General features: G+C 35.5%; 1 protein-coding gene across 1 annotated transcript; it reads left to right on the forward strand.

Annotated features, from left to right (window-relative positions):
- The first annotated feature begins 8,714 nt into the window (after window positions 1-8,714).
- Window positions 8,715-14,818, forward strand: LOC139695622 (IQ motif and SEC7 domain-containing protein 2-like). The gene is made up of 2 exons (XM_071594427.1): window positions 8,715-9,183; window positions 11,931-14,818. The coding sequence occupies exons 1-2, from the start codon at window positions 8,793-8,795 to the stop codon at window positions 12,227-12,229; spliced, it is 690 nt and encodes a 229-aa protein (XP_071450528.1). The 5' UTR covers window positions 8,715-8,792; the 3' UTR covers window positions 12,230-14,818.
- Window positions 14,819-15,622: the final 804 nt, after the last annotated feature.

Below are 15,622 nucleotides of genomic sequence, written 5' to 3' on the forward strand. Positions count from 1 at the left end.
GCACAAGGTTTAAGCAATATAAATAACCAATGAACGAATTAATGCATTGAACTGTGTTAACTGTTAGGAAGTTTGTTTGAAAACATTTGCTATACATCTAATTTATTGAAAAAAAAACTTTGAATTGTGTCATTGATAACATGTAAACAGCTTGTGTTTGTCTTAACTGACTGGTAACCACATGACTTGGCCCAATTGGCTGTGTGTCATGCCCGGCAGCAGTAGAGGTTGTCCTTTTACTAAATCCTTGCAAAGAAAAACCGAGAGCAGTAGCGCAGAAGAGAAGGCAGAATGAGTTACAATAGAAACTTGGAATGTTAGGACAATTCTTTGGACAGGAAAATTATAAAATATAAAGCGAAAGATGGAAAGAGGAAATAAGGATATTTTTGGTCTATGCAAGGTGAGATGGAAGGATGGCAGGGATTAAAGAGGAGTGATAGTTATAGAGTAATATACAGTGAAGGGGACAAGAGCCAGCAAATAGCCAGCCAGCCAGCCAGGGTTTGCACAATAGTGAATAAAATGTAGGAAGCAGTGTAGTCAACATAGAGCAAGCAACAGATAGAATATTACATTGTAGAGGTTGAAGCAGAACCGACAAACTTGGTCATTGTTCAGGTATACATGTTGTCATACCAAGAAGGAGGAAAATTTAGGTAAAAGGCAGTAGAAAGAGTTGAATAGTAAATTGAGATGGGTTACAAATAGAGCAAAAGGAGCATGGCAGAAGATGTTGTGCGAAGATAAAGAAAGTATGCTTAAGAAGGTTGAAAATTTTTTGCTGTACAAGGTTAAAACAGTAGCAGGGAGTAAGATGGGAAAATCTGTATTTACAATTGGAGGCCAGTTGGGTAAATTAATAGTTGAAACAGAAAAAATCCAAGAGTTGGAAGGAATACAGGATGCGGCGCTTCAATCTGGACAAGAACGCATTTCCTCGAATGAGGTTTCCTCGCCAGGTCAGCAAAACCTTCTTAAGACTTCTGCGAAGTATTATACTTTGCCAAAATATGTACAATTGTTGACGTTTGGCACTACAGTGTACTCGCCCCAACATTCCCATGTTCCCAACATTTTACTGTGGTAAACGAAGGAGCAGACTCACCCAGAGTAGAATCGAGGTCAGTTTTTATATTGGTTGGGCTTTGAATTTGAATTGAAAGTATTGAATCACATAACGATGACCAATTTTCTCCATTTTTACAAGTTCACTGAAAATCACCTTATTCTACATCTACACTTGGGGAGAGAATTCTATAGCTACATAAATATCACTTTGAGGTGTATTTTATGCGGATGTAGAATACTCTTATGGCCCTAATATTTCACCTGTTAGCCATTGGGCCTCAATAGTTTCCTCTTTCTAATTAAGTCAGAAGTTCAATTTAGGAGGCCTACCAAACAACTTAACCCCCACATTGCCTGAAAAGCCTGATTAACTGAAATGCAATAAATGTGGTTTCCCATTATGGCAATACCTAAACAAAATTCCACCAAAGATGATCTTTTTAAGTTTTGAACTATTCCATTTCTAATCATCTATTTGCAGGCAGCTGCTAACATGAAGCACACCCCACGTGGCTTGGAAGTCCAATATCGGTGTGGAGATGTGCGGCTCGGTGAAATCTGACCTCTCAATCCAGCCACTGTTTCGTGTGAGCAGCTAACCAAGATATGTCATGAAATCTCTGGTATCTGAACCAAAAAGTATCCAGCAACAATCATTGTGATTGTTATAATAGCTAAGTGTAGTGCAGAAGAGGTAATGAATTAATGCACAGCATTCAAGAGCCCATCGAGTAGTTATCGATGTTAATAATATGGTCAATCAGTGATTGCAAAAAAGCACTCCGTCACCATTGACAAAATTTACAGCACAAATTAACTTGAGCAAAATTCATAGTTTCATTCAAAGTTATCATTTCTACATTCCCCTAGAATGTAATTTTGGTGACAATTCTCAAGTGGTCCGGGAGTTAATTAACCATCTTCCATTTTAACTGATATTTTGACGGCACACTGATTGCTGCAGGAAATAAATAACTTCCAATAAGGTGGGATGGTTAATCTGAGATTTGAGTCAATGATTATATATTTAAGTCACCATGTTGAAAATGCGATATTTTTCAAGTTGTCTTAGTCAACAAAATGTGTTATGGGTTTAATATTTATTCAATTGGTGCTTGCCTCCTTTGACTCCCATTCACCTTTTTTTGATACATGCTAAAAGCATCACTGCCCAAAAGGCCGTGCATCACGAAGCTATATTAGCTGAAGTTACAAATTTCTCTCTCATTTACTATGATCAGGAAGCAGTGATGCCAATGTTATCAACTTCAACACATAGAGAATCAAATGAGGTCAGATTGTTTCTATTTTTGGCACATGGTGATCGGTTGAACAACATCCTGTATTGTGTAAAATAAAATAAACCTGAATGACAGATTTGTTAGGAAAAAAAAGTGAGTCTAGATATTTCTTGTAAGAACAAATTTAATGATTTAATTTGATGATGATGAAAATTTTTTCTTTTCTAAATAGAACAATTGTTGTGTGGAACACCTTACCAGCAAAAATATTCCAGCCCTTTCCTAACAGAGTGTATACTTTTAAGAATAGATGCAAGGCATATATGTAAAAATTTGATTGATGTGTGGTGTATTGTATTATATGTAATAGCTTAATTTTATTTTTAATTAATCTTTTTTTTCTTGCTGATTAATGGTTGTAAATGGGATGGGGATTCACTTGTTTTGTTAAAGAGATTTGTGTTTTGAAGTCTGGTTTTATGTATTATCTTTTACGATTGTTTGGGACTTGTGTGCCACCTGACAATGTCTATCAGCACATGTGTATTTTTAATAATTAATAATAATAATATTCAGGAATGATATAATCTCTAATAATTGCAAATCATAGATTGTCAAAAGTTTCATCATATGGTTCTCAAGACCATTTATCATGGAAGCGAAATAATTCTATTATTGTCAAAACGATCGTCGATCTGGGATTGGATAAATTTTGTATTGTTCTAAGAAAGCATCATCTTTCTTTAAGTGAGATATAATAAGGACATAAGGATTCCTCTCGCTTATCAACAGGGCTTAAATGACTCCAGATGACGTTTTGGAAAGTAAAGCTCAGAAGGTCAGGCTTTACTTTGTGTAAGTTTAGTACATTCATAAAATGAGAGGGAGTATGTTCTTTTCCGCAGAATTTATTTGGTTTGGTAGAACACGTTTCAAGGTGATCATATTTATTTGATAGGTTTTGAAAGTGGTTGGTTTTCAATATATAGTCCCAAATCCAAAATGTGTGCGTGCATTTAACAGGTTCCGCGCCACAAAGTTGATTCCATATAAGAACTAGACAAGGAACCAAAGGTTTCTTATCCCAAAGAAGTGATTGAGACTAGTCGGTGGAGATTTCGATGTCCCATCTATTGATTGAAGCACGTACATTTTAAAACATTGGTTAAGGAAAGATAATGAGTCGCTATGGCATTATTTTTTGTTGAACTATATAAAACTCATTGATTTTTCAGCAACGAACATGGTCGAAAAAGTCTCAAATATATTAACTATTAAAGGAATTAGTGACTACAGAACTCTAAATGCCAAATTTTCTCTACATGAGTTCAGAAATAAGAAGCTCAGAAGAAATATTTACCTCTTTAAAAAGGGAATTATCATAGCTTTATGTGCTGTTTACAGATTTCATTTGTAAATTATAAGAAAGGCAGTAATCACTGGGATTCTGAGAATGCATGGAATCACTTCCTTGACATCAGGTGCTCAGCAGTTAACAGACTCATTCCAAGTAAATTCAGAAAAAATAATATGTTATCTAGATGGTACAACGCGGATGTTAGAAAATTGTTAATACATCAAAGGCTATGCCGCACCAAGATGAAAAATACAAGGAATGACGCCTCTGGCCACAGATAGAATGTTGCTCACGGCTATTTGATACATAGGTCAAAAGCCAACAAGGTATTCCAGAAAGTCTTAGACCAATTTAAAAGGAAAAGATTGACTAAGTTAAGACAACAATCCAAAAGCATTTCCGTCCTATGCCAGAGAGGTTCAGGAAAAAAGCCCCTCATCTCACTCGACTGAAGTGAATTAGTAGCAAGTGGCTTTGAGAAGTCAAATTGATAATCCTCCTTTCAATGAGTTTTTAACAATATCTTCAATGAAATTTCATATAATGGAATAGAAATGTTCTCAAAACTATTAACACTAACAAATCCCATTAGTTAAAAAAAAAACCTTCAGTTGAATAGTATTGGCTCATATTTTTTAATAAAAGTTTTGCCTTCTTGGGTTGCAATAATTTCACATGAGCATTTTAACTACATAACAATCAAACAGACACCAAGTTTCTTTACACTTCAGCTCTCCACCACTATTTATTTCAAAAACTCTGTTAAATATTACATATATGCAAAATAACTTAAAACATTGGGAATACCCGTTTTAAAAAAATAAGGCAGCTTTTCTTCCATAGTAATCTTCAAATTAAAAATTTGATGGCTTATACCTCATCATTTAAGGAACCATAATGCCAATATGTCTTAAACTTTATGCAAGACCATTTGTGGATTGAACAAAATTACAAAACATATACTCCTTCAGTTATAGTAGGTAAGAAGCCAAACCTCAGTTTGACTAAGGAAAATCATAGAACCACCAATAGTGTTAGTTCTACAAAATTTTGAACACCCGGTTTTGAGGCATTTCCTCAGCTTTGACTTGGACATCTGTTGACTCTTGATTGGATGCTGATTTATTCGTAGTTTCCTTTATCCTGAGAGTTGATCTCCCAACCGTCCTTTTCAAATCATTAGCATCACCCAGGATTAAGTTCCTGTCTAGAAGAGACTTTAACTCCTCATCTGTAAAGACTGTAAAAAAAAGATTATATAAGGTATAGGAGCGATTAAATGGTTATTACCATTTACCTTTATATTTCAATATTTTGATGTAATAATAAAAAGTGAAGATAGCCACAAAAATCTGAAAAATAATTTCAAAACACAACAATTATAGTCTACAATAACAATGACCCAAACTCACATTCTTACACAAAACACTTTGGGGCGTAACAAATATATATATTCTTAAAATTTCAACATTGTCAGATGATTCTAGTTCCCATATATCCTTGCCCATAACACCCGAAAAGATGCACTGAGATTTTTCAGGGTAAAATTAATGAATGATATTTGGAACAGACAGAAAAGGATCAAAACAGTCATCCAAGTCTTCTTGTGATTTATTAAAAAGCTGTTCACATGTTCCTTGAGCTTTGGATATTTAAGAGCACATGGGTGTGAAACCTTTGCTCACACATGGGCTGGGAAATGCAGTATACTTTTAGTTCTTTTTTCCCCAGCTTCCATTCATAAGATGCAAGCTGTTTTCAGTGCACATTTTAGAGCAAAATATGTGCATTGTAAGTTTGAAGAAATATAGCACCTCATTCTCATTTTCATGGACTAAAGCAGAAATTAAAAGACATATAGAAATAAATTTTCAATTACAACACTTCTTATAGAATACAAACAGGACATTCACCAAATTAAGAGATAAAATATTCCATGTTTTTATGGTATTAAAGCTTGCCCTTCAAATTGGACAGGGTGGCCATTCATTTCATGGAGAACATGACTTCTCCCAAATGTTTGGAATCTGATTAGGTATTTCTTCTTGTGAACTACCTAATCAACCATTGTTATCACCGAAATTAATCAGACCATACAATTGCTTCAGTTTTAGCCAGCGCTTGCCACAATTCAGATGGCCAATGGCACACACGAACTGATCTCACTAGTATAATGAATGGCTATCTCACTGAGGATTTCCAAGTTATATTCCAAATTTATATAAAATCCATGACTTTTTCTTAAAAAATCAGTCCTTTTCCCCCCAAGTTTTTGAATGCATCTGTGTAATTTTCTGCCTTTTCCCAATTTCCCTTAATGGGTTTAATCACCCCGCAGGAATGATATTTTACTGCTTGAGGAAAATCTAATGGTCTAGAACCCAGTTTTTTCTAGTAAAATCAAGTCATTAGTTAATGTGGACGTTAACTTAACATTAAGGTTTACCAACAGGGCAGATTTTATAAAAGAAAATCAACTGACCATTACGGAATACCTTCATAACAATTTTAACAGAGGATGTACGTAAGTATGACAATTTTCATGCTTTGACGATGTCCAAAAAAACACCCTATGAAAACTACGAATGGCAATAGAGGTATTTTCAAAGTTGATTTAATGTCCTAAAAAATTAATCACAAAAGATGAGAAAATTTAGGCTGGAGCAAATGATGTGTTAGTTCGCAGCGAGTAGTTAGTGAGCAGTGATGTGTTGTTCATTGATTACTTTGCGTCAAAAACGCTGATCAGTTGCAAATTACATTAGCCTTGAGCTTGCACAATCTGATCAAAATTTGCCTTTGATTCTATTTATTAAAAATCAATTGGATTTGAGTTGACCATCTCAACGATGTCACATACACGAGGGCTGCGAAGAAAGTAACAAACATATCGGCCTAACATGGCAGTGGTTAGGGCAAGAGATCATGGCGTCTAAATGTCTGTAAACTCAGCACGCATCATGCTGTGGTAGTTTGCAGACTGTGGTTCTTCCACTTTGCTCACTGTACACTGTTCAAATGTGTGCTTCAATAGAATATCCCGTGAGTTATGAAGTACCATCTGTGAATAGTTTTTTTACAGGCAAAAACCACAAGCCGATTGAAATTCATAGGCAACTTTGTGCATAGGCAGTGGTGCATTCATTTCAAAAATGGCCACACCTATTATCACACCAAAGGCCAGCCTAGCCATGTGACAGATGAACTGACAGTGAAAATCAACGAAAAAGTTTATGTATGCAACCGATTTAATATTACGGCTCTCTTGCTACATGTACCTTGCTAACAGTGCTTTGACAGTGACACAGAATTGCATGCTGGGGTAAACAAGTAGTTAAAATGTAAGGCGGCAGATTTCTTCCAAGACAGAATTAACAAGCTGGTGTATCCTACTTATAAATGCCTCTATTTTAATGGCAACTATGTAGAAAAATAGTTTGAGAATGTGCCTTATAAATATATGCATATTTAATAAAAATTTATCTTGTCACTAGGTTCATATTTTATTTTAAAACGCAAGATACTTTCTGGACAGCACTCGTATAAAGGTTCGCACCAAAACAAGCTTAAACATTCAATGAAATCAGCCCCTCTTATTTCTAAATCTTTCTGGTTCATTTTCTCAGAGAAGGCCGAAAGGGATAGATTTAAATGCCACTACTCCATCTAAACAATATTATTTAGCAGATACATCCATTAATTTTACAGTTAATTATGAGTGGCAAGATTAAAAAAGTTTTTTTAAAGCTCTTACAGAGTTCATAAGAATACTATGCCCTGTTAATATACAAAATTCAAACCAAAGTGGATGGAATTCTCAAAGGATTCTTGAGCATTAATTATCCAAATTGTGAATTCAAAATATTTCACTTCAATTTAAGTATTAAAGAAAGACATATCTGGGTTACATCATTAAAAATTTCAATTGAACGTGAAACTCATTTGCCTCTCATGTGGTGTTTTAAATGTATAAAGCTGAAATTTGATTGGTTAACTTAAAGGTGAAATATGATCAGTTTACATTTTGTATGATTGTATTTAGTTAAATGTTGAGAAGCCCTCCATTTCCACATTGAATTGCCTCGATGTGGTGATTGTTAAACCATATTTTTTTAATTTAAACTATCATAATACTAGTGTATAGTTTTGCAAATCACCACCCTTATTTAAGATTTTTGGAAATAAAAAGTAGCCACTGTGGTGTCTTGATTGTCAGATTGCATCTAGTTTCTCCTTGTGACTAGTTACTCTATTCCCAATACTTTCTTGATATAAATTTAAGCTAAAAATGAGGATGGAATTGGAAAAATATGCCCTAAAGTTATTCATTCATATTTGAGTGTGAAGTTAATCATATTGGGATTACATTTTTTGATGATAAAATTACACTTGAATACATACTAACGTCTTTTAATGCAGGTGTTCAAATGCTTTGACATATTAAATAATATAATGTCAGACTATCTGCTATAGCCTTATGGCTAGTTTGCTTTGAAATAAAATCCTGATTTGTGAAACACCTACGGAATGGTCGAGATGTTAGCTGATAGTGCTATAAATGTGTGACAGTGAATTGATGCCATCAGTACACTAAAAAACAGGTTCTTTAATGAGTATGTTGACGTACGTAAAATAAATAGCAAGATGCATGTCAAGGGGACGTGTACAGTGAGCCTAGTTTGTGTATCATATATTAACTTCTTTGCTATTAATGTGTAATGCCTAGTGTGAAATTACAATAGCGTTAAGAAAGTATGTGGCATCCTCTGTGTTGTGTAATTCTTTCATTACTGAAGAGAAATGAAATCTTTGAATTGCCTAATGCTCAGGGTCTCTTGGTTATGACATTTGCCTAACCCATTGGAAAAATTTTTAATGTTTCCATTTTTCCTCTTCAGTTTTAGTTGCATTTATGTACAATAAGTATGTTGATGGCAGAGACTCCCATAATTTATTCGTGTAGTCATAATTTCTGAGCAATTTTATCCACTCCATTTCCAGATTACCCATACGGAATACGTCTCTCGCAACGTGTTGATGGCAAGGTCCTGGTGAAATTTAATGCTCGAAATGAGCACGACCGTTGCAAATTTGCTGAGGACCTGCGTGAGTCAATCAGCGAGATGGACGAAATGGAGAGTTTGCGCATAGAGGCAGAGCTGGAGCGGCAGAAGAGTGGGCGTGGGGGACGTGGCTCAGCCTCGGAGAACAGAGACAGTGGCGTGGCAGACATAGAGGAGTCATCGCCGAGGGACAGTGGCACCGCCACCATGTTCCCTGACCCACGGGGTGGTCAGGGGGTGGTTGGGAGGGCCACGTCACCCGAAGAGGAGGTGGTCAAAGGAGGGGTGGCAGGGCCAGAGGAAGGGGTTGAGGGAGTGTCGGCATTGGGCAGCAGCGTTGGAGGGTGTCCGAGGGCCGAAGGGGGTCGCAGCGGTCGGGACAGGCCAAGCGTGGAGGGGACCCTGAAGCGCTCGGCACTAAGCAACTCACTTCTCGACATACATGATCAGTGTGAGTGTGGACAGCCAGAGGTTTCTCGTTTCGTGATGGAAGTCTTCTGAGTGTACCATTATGAAGTGGGTCAGCTTGGATGTTGGATGAATGTTGATAGGGAAAGACCAGAGTGTGAAAGTATAGTTTCAACAGGCTCACTAGGGTATCTGCCAAGGCGTGTGGCACCCTCTGACGCAGCATTTGCACCCCGGTGCTTGTCCAAGGTATCTAAATTAAATCACAGGAGAAAAAAGTGACTGTGATTGGAATTGATCACATGAGTTTGTGCACTGAAGAGCAGCACTCATTTTCACTCTTAACTCTTACTATTTCTTTAGTTTTAAAGGGGCAAATAGAAATCCTTGTTAGGTTTTAAATTTTCAAAATTTTGGAATACTCACACTAAGTACTGCTCACACTCTCACCCTCAATACTGCAGGTTATTTCACACTTGACTCACTCAGCACTGAATTGTAAATGCTTAAAATTGTGCAGTTGAAAACAATGACATAATATCAGATCTTGTGTTGAGTTTGATTTTATTTAATAAGAGGACTGCATATAATGTTATCTTTCAATTTTTAGCTCAGGTTTTTATCAGGGATAAGAGAGGTCAGAGAGCAAACTCACATTTGTCATCACTCACAAGAGCATGTATCTTCTTCATCTATATCTCTGTATCTATGCAATCTTCTTCAATACTCATGCTCGTAATTATTGTTTAGATGTTTTCAGTTCATTTCAGTGATTTATTGTAACTAAGATATCAATAGGATCATTTTCAATCTATCAATAGTTTTTTTTAATATCAGCTCCTAGCCATTTTATAATGGTCACAAGAGATGGCCAAAACTTTTTAAAATAATAGTGAGCAAATAAATGGATTTGTTCAATGCATTATCACAATTAAATGGCTTTTGATTGGTTGCACTGCACTAACTGATTAATTATCGAATCTCTGGAGGGAAACACTGTTGGTGGAGCACATATCTACATGCATAATTCTGTATCATTAAGCTGACTAATTTCCCGAGTTATGAATAATAAATAATGAATGCCAGAAATTGAACAGTGTGCATTGGCAGGAATGAGCAGATTCTTTCTCTAGGGCTGATATTTATTAGCGGAAAATTCAAAAATGGATCCCTTACTGAAAGAAATATTTTGTGGCACCAACATGCCTTGACCCAAAATTCGAGAGAATTGTTGCTATATCAATGCCCTTTCAATGATATAGTTTCTCAGTATTCAGAAGTTAATTAAATGCACTGAGTGCTTTGAATAGTGGCAAAAGTTTTTACTGTTAATTGCTGAGTACAAATTATTTTCATCCAATTTAAGCCTGACTGGACCTCGATCTACAAAATGTTACAATGTATTTCATTTAGTTATGGAAGAATATAGTTCCTTTAGTGTATTTTTATTTATTATCTCTATATTTGCATAATTTATGGTGCACAGATTTAATATTGTCATATTGTTAGCTTAATGTATTTAAGTAAATGTACCTTATGCTAGTTTCATTGATTTGACTCCTGTCATAATTAGAAGTCATCGCAAGTTGAATATGTTCAGTTCACCTATGCCTGCTTCTGGCAATGGAAAACTTTAATGAAGGTTTTTATTCATATTTGTGGACAGGGTAAAGTCACACAGGGATTGTTGGAAGTAATTAGGCAGATAGTTTTTGGGACTCGGGTGGGAGCAATGTAGATAGATTTCAGATAAAATTGTTTGGTTCTATAGATATCCAGATTTTGTAGGGTTTGCAGATTTTTTGATCTTTTCTGGAAATTCATGTAGGAAATGTTGGGTCCCATCAAAATTTTTTTTTCTCAGTGACACATTTAACTACCACAATGGTTTTTGATGCTTTCAATCTCTTTGGACATGTTCCTCTATTTGTTTTCTCTTTTGAAATTCAGTACACTTACTGTTGTACCTCTCGGTCCTATATGCTTGCATAAATGGGCTTTTAAAATCAATGAGAGTGGCATTTCTTGAACTTCTAGTTTTCATAAACATTTTGGCAGGATTTCATTTTTCAGAACTCCTGTTAATAAATAGGTGCTGTATGAACACTTCTATAGCCAGTGCAATGTAATTTATTACTCAGTCTTAGTTTCCCTTCATCATGCATAAATAATGTAAATGCCAGAATATTCCTTCAGCCAGGAATCCTCCTGAATTGTTTTGCTCTTGTCATTTATTGTTACCAATCTCATTTCATGCTGTTTTAAGAGCATCCCTTAATATCCTCTCCTTAAGTGAAGACTATTTTAATTCCAATGTTAACTTGCATTCATCTAATGTGCCAGCAGTTGAATCGCAAGCGCATTATTATGGTTCCCTGCAAAATAAAACTATTCTATCCCATCAAATACTCATGCTGTCAACCTTCAATGGGATTTTTTCTAGTGGCATGAGTGTGATATGATGCATGACATTGGGCACTTGACCAGAACTCTTAAACAGAGTTCCCAGCAATGTTCACTTTTTTTGTGTGTTCTAGTGAGCAAAAACGTAAGAAAGTAAAGAGATGCAGCGCATGACTTTATTTACCACTTGCATAGGTTAGTGTTATATTGCAATAAAAAAAATCATAGCTACTATGATGAGCACTTTCCAAGGGCAGCCTTGGCTCTGCTGTCAATCAAATTGGTGCACCTTTCACATATTAAATTAAGTTATATTTTCATGGAAGTAAAATTGTTGTTTGTAGAATTTTGCCTTCTGGAGGCTAATGTTTTTCCTTCTTGAACTAGTTTCAGGGGAGAAGCCACAGAGGAGGGGGAGCGTGGGTTCACTCGACAGCGGCATGTCCATTTCATTCCAATGCACTTCGGCCAGCACAGTGAGCAGGGACTCATCTCCGCAGCAATCAACTGCCGGCAGTAAGGGTTTGAGTTGTTCCAAATCAATGAGCCACCAGCAGTCCTTCCTCGGTGGGTTGTTTGGTAAGCGGGAGCGCAAGTCATCACGTTCGGAGGAAGCTGGACCAGTGGGGAGTGGTGGTGTGCTGGGAAGTGGGGCCAATGCGGTGGGACGAAGCACTGAGGTGTGAACAATGTCATGCTGTGTCCATCATGATGATTTCTGCCAAAGAAATAGACTCGGTTGGCAGCGGTCACCCAGGGGTGGCTCCGGAGGAAATGTGGTGCTGACAAGAGTGTTTGCATTTTGCATGTGTACCTACTTACTGATTGTGATCTTGATTCATCTGCGGCAGTGATTTAATGTCCAGAGAGAAACACTAAAACAAAAAATGATTTTCCTCAGTCATGCTTTTCTCTGGCTTCATTCCTATTTTACACCTGTTGAAATGAATGGGAACGATGAGACTTGTATGTTGGCACACCTGTTTAAGTCAAGCTGAATTTTAAAGTAAAGTAATTATTTTTGGTCATGGTCATTGTCATAATGTGAACATTTCACTTATTTTTAATGTAGCTGTACTGAGCGTGGGAGCTTGAAGTTCGTGTGGAGCTATGGAGGTGATAAATATCATTGCCATGGGAAGGAGTCGTGGGTATGTGTTGAATTTATGTGATGAACTGGTTTGTCCAAACATAGTCATGGTTCTGCCCTTGAATTAATTGCCTTAAAGGTGTTACGCATTCCAAAGTAATGTTCTGTACTGTCACCTAGCATGTGAGTACAATATTTTGAGGCATGGTTATGAGCTAATCCTTAATTCCTTTGAATTCAAATATTATTTCTGGTTGATACATCTTGTATTCTAGAATTCATTTATTTTAACCATTTCCATAGAAAGCAGTCTTTCATTGTTAAATGCGTTTTTATTATGTTCTCTGAAAAGAGCATGTAGCTACTCATAATTTTGCTGTTTTGGGACAGTATTTAGATATCCTTGCAAGAGATGTAAAACTGTGGAAAAGGCACACCCTTATTGATTGGTGTCAGTTGAATGACTTGTTCTAAGTTCTCTAGTGTGATTAAACTTATTGTTTTTGTCATAGTACCATGTACAAATGTAAGTAGGCTGGAGGAGTACTTCTATCAAAAGTGTTGTAGTTTGTCTGTAAATCTATTTAATCATCATTTGAAAGTTTATGTTTTGTTGAACTTTATTGTTTTAATTTGTAAAATCTTAAAAGGAATTTATTACATGAAAACAAAGAGTGATTTATGGGCTTGGTTGTATGATATATGCTTCAGAAATTATGTTACAATGTGATGCCTTTCTACAGCCATTCTCTAGAACACATCAAGCACCAAAGCTGCTTCATTTTGATGAAGATCAATGTATGTTTGGGATTAGATAAGAATTATCATTGTTTTGCGGAATACATAATGCATTAGCTGATTTTGTTTCTGTGTAAGGTATTAGCATTATAGAAAATAGTATTTATATTTTAAGCTTGGGCACTTTGTTCATTTCTGTTGCATAAACTTGGGTGCAAGTGTCCAGGATATTTTATTGAAGCAGTACTTCTGAGTATGTATGGTGAAACCTTAGCCTTAGTTTCTCACTGTTAAAGGAAAATGTACATGTTAGATATGTCCCATGAATAATCTCTTCAGGTTTTTATTGAAGTTTCATTCTCTTGTCCCATGTTTATAACCACTGAAGAATCCTTATTAGGGTTACTTTTCTTTGCTGGGTTATTTAAAAATTTGTTCAAATAAAATGTATATTGTCTCTATGAAGAATTGCATCATTCCCAGTGATATTAATCAGTAAGCTGTTGCATGGCATTGATATTAAGCAACGAAGACTTGAACAAGGAGAAAAGACTGGATGACTTTATACAATAACCTCATTTTAAATAACTGTAATTGCTGTGATTTATAAGTATTAAGAATTTAAGCTAATATCTTTCCCAAATGATAAAAAAAATCTTGTTCTCATGTAATCTTATACATTTACTGCTGAGCAGTAAAGCAATTATTAGTGTGACACCTAGTCTCTGTTCAACTCCTTGGAAATGGTGAAATGCTTGTTCTTATTTATTCATTGTTGAACCTGTGTTTAAATTATTTATAGATCTAGGTCTTATTGATGAAGGAGATGCCTTGTCATGATTAAAATTTTTCATTTCATTGACAAATTTTGTTGTTATCTATGATTTTTAACTAATTTTCTTGAATATTTGTAACTTTCATGATTCATATGAGTAGATGTAACATTATTTTCTGGTCACAAATTTTAATTTCAAGTAGCTGCTTGGCCAGCATTACTTGCAAAGACTTGCATAGATGTTCATTACCTTTCATAATCCAAAAGATTTGGTGTCTTGCAATGAATAGTTGAAGCTGCAGATGTAGAAATAGTCATTTAAAACATTTCTCAATATAATATTGTTTGTGAAAGCACCTGAAGTTGCCATTTTTCCTGGAAAATCATAGAATTTGTGATAAAAGAACCATAGCGCTACATCTACTGTATCTGTATTTTAATTTGTCTCCACCACCATTGCTAAAAGCACATATTTCCCATTTCCTGTCTTTTGGAGTTTCGTAAAAGTGATTGGTTTTTGGCTGTTTCCATAAATGGCACTTCCTCATGGATGAATATTGTATCATGTACATAAGAATGTATTTATGTGTACAGTTTCATGAAGGACCCAATAAGCTGGATTCATAATGCTATCAATTAATAAAAACTGCTAATGTGTATGCAGGATATAAATGAACTTACTGCACTTGGTTTTATTTTCTTCAAAAGCAAGAAATGAGTATCCAGAAAGCTGAATACAAAATCCTATATTTACCATATTTCCAGGGCCATAAGTTGCACCAGCACTCTTGATTTTTCAGGTCAGAATTATACAATTGGATTAGACAGAAAAGATCAAATTACTTTGATGTAGCAAAAATACAAAGAAAATTGAGTTTTTATATTAAAATATGAGCAGCTACATGTAGAACAATGTTTATTCACTGTAGAATCCTGGAAATTCATACCGGTGGCTGAAATCACATTAGAGCAGCCATTTCTCCGTGTTCTGAAGTGATTGATATGAAAATGACGTAGACGTAGCTGAATTCAATTGCAGTAAATAAATAAGTTATAAGTGAAGGTTCATATATTTCATTCTTATAAAGTAACAAATATTCACATCACTCAACATTTGCCAAATAAGCTGAAGTTGTGCACTCAGATGACCTTCGTGAAAAAGTTCCCTACCCAAATTTTAAGTGAATCCAAGTTTCAAAGAATATTTCAAAACTCATTCTCAGAGTTGATGGATTTCACAATGCTATAAAACTATGCTAATGCTTCTACACTTCTAAATATGTGGCGTGTTACATATTTGTTAATTATCATTTTTACTTTAGCTTCCAGGGATATCGTAACTGCATTGATAATGGCCATTGCTTTAGATAGGTGTACAATAGGTAGAGATACATTTTCAATAATAAATATAGGAACTCCAGAATCATGTAATTTTTGGTCCTCTTTTTCGTGCAATGTACTCCAGTAAGGCTTAAG

The sequence above is a fragment of the Hetaerina americana genome, unplaced genomic scaffold, assembly GCF_022747635.1.
Source record: "Hetaerina americana unplaced genomic scaffold, ioHetAmer1.1.p SCAF_60, whole genome shotgun sequence".
Lineage (NCBI taxonomy): Eukaryota > Metazoa > Arthropoda > Insecta > Odonata > Calopterygidae > Hetaerina > Hetaerina americana.

Bases quoted from the DNA above. Each gene is read 5' to 3' on its own strand.
- LOC139695622 (XM_071594427.1), top strand. From the start codon at position 8,793: ATGGACGAAATGGAGAGTTTGCGCATAGAGGCAGAGCTGGAGCGGCAG. The intron at 9,184-11,930 runs GTGAGTGTGGAC...TTCTTGAACTAG, and splicing joins TCTCGACATACATGATCAGT to TTTCAGGGGAGAAGCCACAG.